This window comes from Phaseolus vulgaris, chromosome 8, assembly GCF_051622355.1.
Source record: "Phaseolus vulgaris cultivar YP4 chromosome 8, ASM5162235v1, whole genome shotgun sequence".
Taxonomy (NCBI): domain Eukaryota; kingdom Viridiplantae; phylum Streptophyta; class Magnoliopsida; order Fabales; family Fabaceae; genus Phaseolus; species Phaseolus vulgaris.
The window spans coordinates 24,092,536-24,099,989 of record NC_143505.1 but is presented as its reverse complement, the minus strand read 5'-3'; the positions used below and the strand labels follow the sequence as shown (position 1 = coordinate 24,099,989).

The window sequence follows — 7,454 nt, the reverse complement described above, 5'->3', positions numbered from 1 at the left end:
TTTAATCTTGAAATACGTGAGGTTGGCTCCTCTTTTTATAGGCTAAGGAGGACCTAAAATGATGACCTAAATGATGAGCAAATGCAAGCCAAATGAAATGCAAAAGAGTAGCACATGGAGGCACATGGAGCACATGGCACATGGGTGCACATGGCCTCCTAACTTGCACATGGACGTCCTAGATTAGTGGAGAGCTTCTTGAAACCGTAGCTAATCTAGGTTAACTCTTCCTTAATCCTAATTTGCAGAATTTAAACAAAGGTTCATAAGGCTATGCTATTTACACCACAAATAAGACTAAGCTACACTTTGTTGGGCCTTCTTGGACGTCACCCTTCTTGGATGTCAACTCTCTTAGACGCTCCTTGTGTGGCCTAGACGCTTCTTGTGGGTGCCCTCTATGCAAGGTTGGTCCTAGACGCTCTCTTGGTTGTCTTTCATGCAAGGTTGGTCCTAGACGCTCTTTTGGGTGCTGGGGCCTCTTCCATCAGCAACACTTGCTTTCATCAAAGCATTGGAAAAGTTATAGTACAAGGCAGTCCAAATGAGAAGAAGAGGTGGAAAGATATATAGTCAGAGATGTTTTGAAACTGCTTGCCTTTTGGATTTAAGAATCTGTTATTTTTTCTGATCATGGATCATAATTTGGTGTTATCCCTAGTATCACTCTATGGACATTGGACAAGGTATTACTCACTTGTGGGCAGATATTTTTGTGTGTCCAGTTTTAATGAGACACATCAGTATCTTGCCTAGTATCATGGCGAGATTGTAACTTTTGTTTTTAAAGTGCTTCCATCCAGGGTGGGGTATTCTGGATGTAATTATTCCTAGAGTCTACAGCAGGAAGTGAAAATGTTAAAGAATACTAAGGAATCAAAGATATTGGATTTTGGCCTTTCATTTACCAATTGGATGAAAAATATGATTGTGTATATAATTTTGAAAGAGAATGTGTTTCTGATATGATTGCAACCATTCTGAAAAATATGATTGTGTATCTATTAGTTTCATCAAAATATTTTAGCTAACTGTTGGTTTTTATGTGGCAACAGTTCACCTTCTATCAAAATTTACTATACTTAGATGAAATATTTCATGCATTGTTTGATTGTGTGTTTATAATGATTAATGTTGATTTTTTGGATGTGACAAGTGTAAGTGATCATTATGTTAGTCTGAAGGAGTTTATTTTATCATATTTTGAATGATATTTAATTTTTTTTATTCGTGTTTTGTACTCAATAAGTTCATGTTGGATGACCTTATATTTTCACCTCAGGGTTAAGATGATTTCATTTTTCTTCAAGTTTTTGCGTTTAATAATCACCTACTTGAGGTTATATTGAGTTGATAGTGTCAATAATTAGTTACTGAAGAATATTCTACCTGATTATTGGATTTATGAATAAATGTTAGAAGAGTGTCATAGGGAAAAAGACTAATACTTTTTCATCGAACAAGTTAGGCTATTCTTATCAGAAAACTCCCCTTCACAGGTTGAGTTAAATTCTCAAGATCACCTCCAAGCTAAGGCATCATTGGTGTTGCCTCCAGGCGGAACAGTTTTTGATGACATTTTACCTCCTGGATTTGAGGGAACTCATACTTCAAGTCAGTTTGAGATTAAGCCATCTCAAATACCAGTTATTAAGTAGATTACTCCTCCAAAGGTAGTTTTGTTTTAGTTCTCTATTAAGCATTTTTTCTCTGTAATTTTTAGTAGTATCCATATGTTAAAATAGGTGAAAGAAAAGTTAGAAAAAAGTGGTTCCATGAATTTGTCTTCGTGGTTCTTCCAGATTGTGCTAAATCTCACATACCAAGTAATGTGTGGGGAAGAAAGCAAAGTTTGTGTCTCGTCTGTGTCTTGTATTATAATTTTTTATTTTTAAAAATACATTTACAGTTATTATAAATTGATTTAGAATACAACTATGCTTATTAATCAAATTCAATATAATTTTTTCTAAAAAAACAAGTATATGATTGATTATATATTAAAAGAATTTTTCAATATATATATAAATCAGGTTAAATCTATTTGTAATTAAATGTTTAATTTAAATTAATCTAGAAAGTCTTGATAATATGTTTCTGAAAAAAATAAAACAAAATTTTGTATTTAACGCTTATATGCAAAGTGAGTCAAATAACAATCTATAAAGAAAGGAATTAAAATAAAAGTGGGCGGTTTTACATATTTAAAAAAATTATTGAAATAATAAATAAATATTATAAATTTTCCAACATATACCTGAGCTGGGAACAGAGGAGGAAGATGCTGTATTCTGTTTTTCTCTTTTCTAGGTATCTGTAGTTACTATCTCTGCATGGCAACCTACTTCTTCATTGTTAGTGATCCATAATACACAGAATTTCATCCATACTATCCATTTCTTGATTATTTCCATTTGGTTTTCATCTTCATTACCTCATGTTTTGTGGAACTGCTTGGGGCTTCAACTTTTTTCTTTTGACCAGTCAAAACTCAGACCAAGAACAGGTTTTGTTACTTCAAAATACAATTCTATATTTTATATGGTTGAAGTCAAGCCTAGTCCCACAATTATTGTTTGGCACGATGTTTGTTATATATGTTCTCACTTCTAAAACACAAGCACTTGTGAAGCATCAATAATGTATGAGGAAAGTGCACTCATAACAGACATCCAATGGAAAAGCAACTCAATGCAGAATATAAAAAAGCTGATAATTTAATATGCATATATAGCTGTCAACTTAGACTACAATCAACATTCTCAAATCTCAAGTCATCATTTGACCTCCTTACATCAATAAGATACATACAAATAGAGACAACATTTTCAATTTCTGTTTTGTTGGTATAAAAAAATCATTGGCAACTAATCAAAACCATTTTATATATAACTTCCAAAGTAATTATTATTACATAGTTTATATATATATATATATATTCCACACCATAGGTTGGAATGAACAATAGAGATTCAATGGCCAAAACAACTCACATAGCAGCAATTTCAATCCCTGCATTCAGCCACCAAGCCTCCATTGTTGAGTTCTGCAAGAGACTCGTTCATCTCCATCACCACTTCCATGTGACCTGCATCTTCCCTACCATAGATGCACCTCTCCCTGCCACACTCACTCTCCTCAAATCTCTTCCTTCCAACATCAACTACACTTTCCTCCCTCCCATTAACAAAAAAGACCTACCTGAAGATGCTCCCTCAGCAGTGCAAATCCAACTCGCAGTGTCTAAATCCATGCCACATTTCCAACAAGCACTGGGGTCTCTCCTTTCAACCATGTCTCTGGTAGCTTTAATAGCGGATCCTTTCGCAAACGAGGCGCTGGAAATAGCAAAGGAGTTCAAGCTCTTGTCCTACATATACTTCCCTCCTTCTGCCATGACACTCTCACTGTTCCTCCATTTGCCAGCTTTACACCAGCAAGTTTCATGTGAATACAGAGATCACAAAGAAGCCATCGAAATTCCAGGGTGCGTACCAATTCAAGGCCGCGACCTTCCCGAGCATTTTCAAAACCGATCTAGTCTTGCTTATAAGTTAATTCTGGAGCGCTGCAAGAGACTCTCTCTTGCTCACGGTTTTTTAGTTAACAGCTTCTCCAAAGTTGAAGAAGGTTCTGAGAGGGCCTTGCAGGAACATAACAGAGCCAACAGCACTAACAGCAACAATTCTGGTGTGTATCTGATTGGGCCAATTGTACAAACGGGGTCCAGCAATGAACCAAAGGGTTCAGAGTGTGTGAAGTGGTTGGAGAATCAGAAGGCTAATTCGGTTTTGTACGTGTCGTTTGGAAGTGGAGGCACACTCTCTCAGAAACAGATCAATGAGTTAGCTTTTGGGTTGGAGTTGAGTGGTGAGAAATTCTTGTGGGTAGTGAGAGCTCCTAGTGATTCGGCAGATGGTGCTTACGTTGGTGCTTCTAGTGATGACCCTTTACAGTTTTTACCAAATGGGTTCTTGGAGAGAACCAAAGGAAGTGGCTTTGTTCTTCCTTCTTGGGCTCCACAGACCCAAATCCTTGGTCACGTTTCAACCGGTGGGTTTTTAACTCATTGTGGGTGGAATTCGGCACTTGAGAGTATTGTGTTGGGAGTGCCGATGGTTGCTTGGCCTTTGTTTGCTGAACAGAGAACGAATGCGGTTTTGTTAACTGAGGGTCTCAAAGTGGCGTTAAGGCCAAAATTTAATGACCATGGCATAGCTGAGAGGGAGGAAATTGCTAAGGTGGTGAAGGGTCTGATGGTGGGAGAAGAAGGAGATTTGATTCGTGGAAGAATTGAAAAGCTCAGAGATGCAGCTGCTGAAGCTTTAGAAGAACATGGGTCCTCCACAAGGGCACTTTACCAATTTGGCACTCAGATGGAGAGCTTTGTGGGACACTCCTAGTGTAAATTGTTTGCCTCTCTGAAAGGAAAAAGGAAAATGAGGAAGCACCATAAACAAACATGGCTTCAGTTGACACAGTTTGACATTTCAGTTCTGCTCTCTCTTCCAGAGCAAAGTATAAATTCAATCTTTTTTTGAAGGATGTTGATGAGAACAGATAAAATTTTAATGGACTAATGATTATTTTTGTTCTGCATATAGGTGATAATTTAATTTGGAAAAACATAAATTTAATTTGATTTTAGTTTTTTTTTAAAAAGTAACATTTATATTGTATTTGAAGTTTTTGTCCATTATTTAGTTCTTAAAACTATGATGTTTAAGAATTGTTGTGTCGATAAATTATATTTTTCAAAGATATGTGAAGTTAAGAAATTCCTGTCATTATCTTCAACATAATGACATGACTATGATATTTTATATGTTTAAGAATTGAATAATATCTTCTTTTTAGAACTAAATTCTCACTATTTTACATATTTAAATATTTAAGAACCAAAATTATTTATTTGAGATAACAGTTATTTAAGAACAAAAATTACTTCTTTGAGGGAACAATTGAGTTAAATTACTTATTTGAGGGAACAATGAAGTTACTTCACGTGATCGAAACAATGATACACAAGATAATAATTTTCAACAAAAATATGGTTGAGGAATATGTGAAAGGTAATAAATATATTGAAGAACAAGAAGATGAAAGATGTTATGAAGTAATCCACTTAAATAGTGGTAGTGGGGAGAGTGCTCGGAATTTAAGTCCAAGCAATTAGGTCAACTCTTTTTTGGGCAATTATGGACTCAAAAGGTGGGTCATGAGCTCAACGCAGATGTTGGAAGATAGCTCGAAAAAGATAATTAAAATAGAAGGAATATTCTGATTGTTTATAATACATATGCTAATTAAATACCAATAAAAGTTGTTGAGAATAAAGTAGCTAGCACCCGATAATAAAGGTGCATGTGAACAAAATGTTTTATTGTTGTTAAGCACCCGAGAATAAAGGTGCACGTAGGCAATATATTTTTCTGTTATGATTATATGTTTTCTATTGAAATTATATTCTCCCTGTTGAAATCTTGCTCTATTGAGATTAGAGAAAATCGTTGAAGGGATATCTATAAAAGGGGTTTGAGACCCTTAGTAAAGGTACGTTGTTTCTGAATACTTGAAACTGAAATTGATTTGATATTTTTGAATGCCCTCACTGACTTGATCGTCAGAGTGTGATCAACAGGTAGAGCCCCCTTTGTCCCAGTGGAGCACAAATTAGAGGAAGAACCTGCCCATTCAATCTGTTTGAGGTCAACCGGCGAGAACATTTGGCACCACCGTGGGGATTGATAAAACCTGATCACATCCACATTTGCGACTGAGCCTTCTTACGTGATGAGAAACAGAAGGCAAGGCCTGTTGGGATCCAAAGGAAGTGATGCCCCCGCTTTATAGCAACTCATGGAGGCCATGAGGACCCTCCAAGAGATGAATGAAGAATATCGAAGAAAGCAAGAGCTAGTCTAAGAGGAAGCCAAGGCGGAGCAGGAGCGGCTACGAGCAGAAGCCCGAGCTGAGCAAGAGCTCCTACAAGATCGTCTGATGGAAGAAATCAAAACCTCCCGGATAGCTATGGAGGAACACGTGCAAACTAATGAGGAGTTGCGCAAAACCAATGAGGAATTGCGGAAGAGCCTGCACCGACGTTCCACTAGGGAACATTCTCCGAGCTTGTCAATTAGAGATGACCCCAAGCCATTTTCGTAGCAAATCATGGATGTGCCTGTGCCTGTGCCACCTCATTATATCACACCAAAAATTGCCCTCTTATCTGGCGTAGAAGATCCTAAAAATCATCTCACAACATTCAAGGCTCAAATGATCATCTCTGGAGGATCGGATGCCATCCGATGTATGATGCTCATGGGTACTTTTACAGGTACAACCCTCCAATGGTTTAGTGGAATTCTGAATGGCCACATCACCTCTTTCCCCCCAGTTCTCCAGGATGTTTAGAGAACATTTCTCCGCCAACAAGGTCAAACCAACCGAAGTTGTACGACCTTTTCAGCGTCAGACAAAGGGAGGGAGAGGCACTGAAAGACTATCTGAATAGGTTATGTGCGGTCACAATGAGACTTCAAACACACGATGAAGATATGATGGTCGTCGCCTTCGTCCAAGGGATGACAGCAGGACCATTCAACAATTTGTTAATCAGGAATCCAGCAGAGACATTCTCCGAGGTACCATGAAGAAAAGCAGTTTTCACATATAACTGTTCCAGCTCCAAATCATACAAGGCAACTAAAGCAAGTAATATACGTATTGAAGTATGACGAACAACAGGAGAAAATACTTCACTGAAGTCAATACCTTCCTCTTGATCAAAACCTCTTACAATAAATCTTGCTTTATTCCTTGTACTCTCAACACTAGGGATCCCTTCTTTTCTCTTAAAGATCCACTTACAACTAATGACTCGTTTTCCTTCTAGTAACTTCACCAATTCCCATGTTTCGTTTTGAGAAGACTCTCAACTTCTTCTTGCATAGCAGCAATCCACTTTGTTCAGTCGTCATTGAAGATAGCTTCAGAGTAATTCTTGGGTTCACCTTCTTCACCCATTCTTGTGCAACAGTTAAAGCATAAGCAATGTTGGCAAATTCTGCAATTAATCTTTGAGTTGGTTTTCTTGGTCTCTGTTGTGGAAGTTCTTGAGCCATAGACCACGGTTGTGGTAACCCTCTTCGTTGAGGTGGACATTGCTCATGTGGACTCAAATGTTCATTTGTACTCACAAACCTAGCAATCATAGCTTCCTCACTTTCTTCTAATTCAATTTTAAGCACAAGCATCTCTAGCTCCTTATAATATTCATCCACATTTAACGTGCCTTGTTGAAACCGTTGGAGTCTCAACATGAGGTCTTTCCTAAAATGTGGGGGCACAAATCTAGCGCGCATGTGATCCTTTAAAGAGTTCCAAGAGTCCACGGGAGGACCCTTGTGATAGATAATGTCCTTTACAACACCATGCCACCATTTCATGGCATA

The 7,454-nt window shown here is 37.5% G+C and overlaps 1 protein-coding gene across 1 annotated transcript; it reads left to right on the top strand.

Annotated features, from left to right (window-relative positions):
• The first annotated feature begins 2,865 nt into the window (after positions 1–2,865).
• LOC137827278 (hydroquinone glucosyltransferase) lies at positions 2,866–4,599 on the top strand. The gene has a single exon (XM_068633564.2). The coding sequence runs from the start codon at positions 2,958–2,960 to the stop codon at positions 4,401–4,403; it is 1,446 nt and encodes a 481-aa protein (XP_068489665.1). The 5' UTR covers positions 2,866–2,957; the 3' UTR covers positions 4,404–4,599.
• The last annotated feature ends 2,855 nt before the right edge of the window (positions 4,600–7,454 follow it).

Excerpts from the sequence above, each read along its gene's own strand:
- LOC137827278 (XM_068633564.2), top strand. The coding sequence starts at position 2,958 with ATGAACAATAGAGATTCAATGGCCAAAACAACTCACATAGCAGCAATT.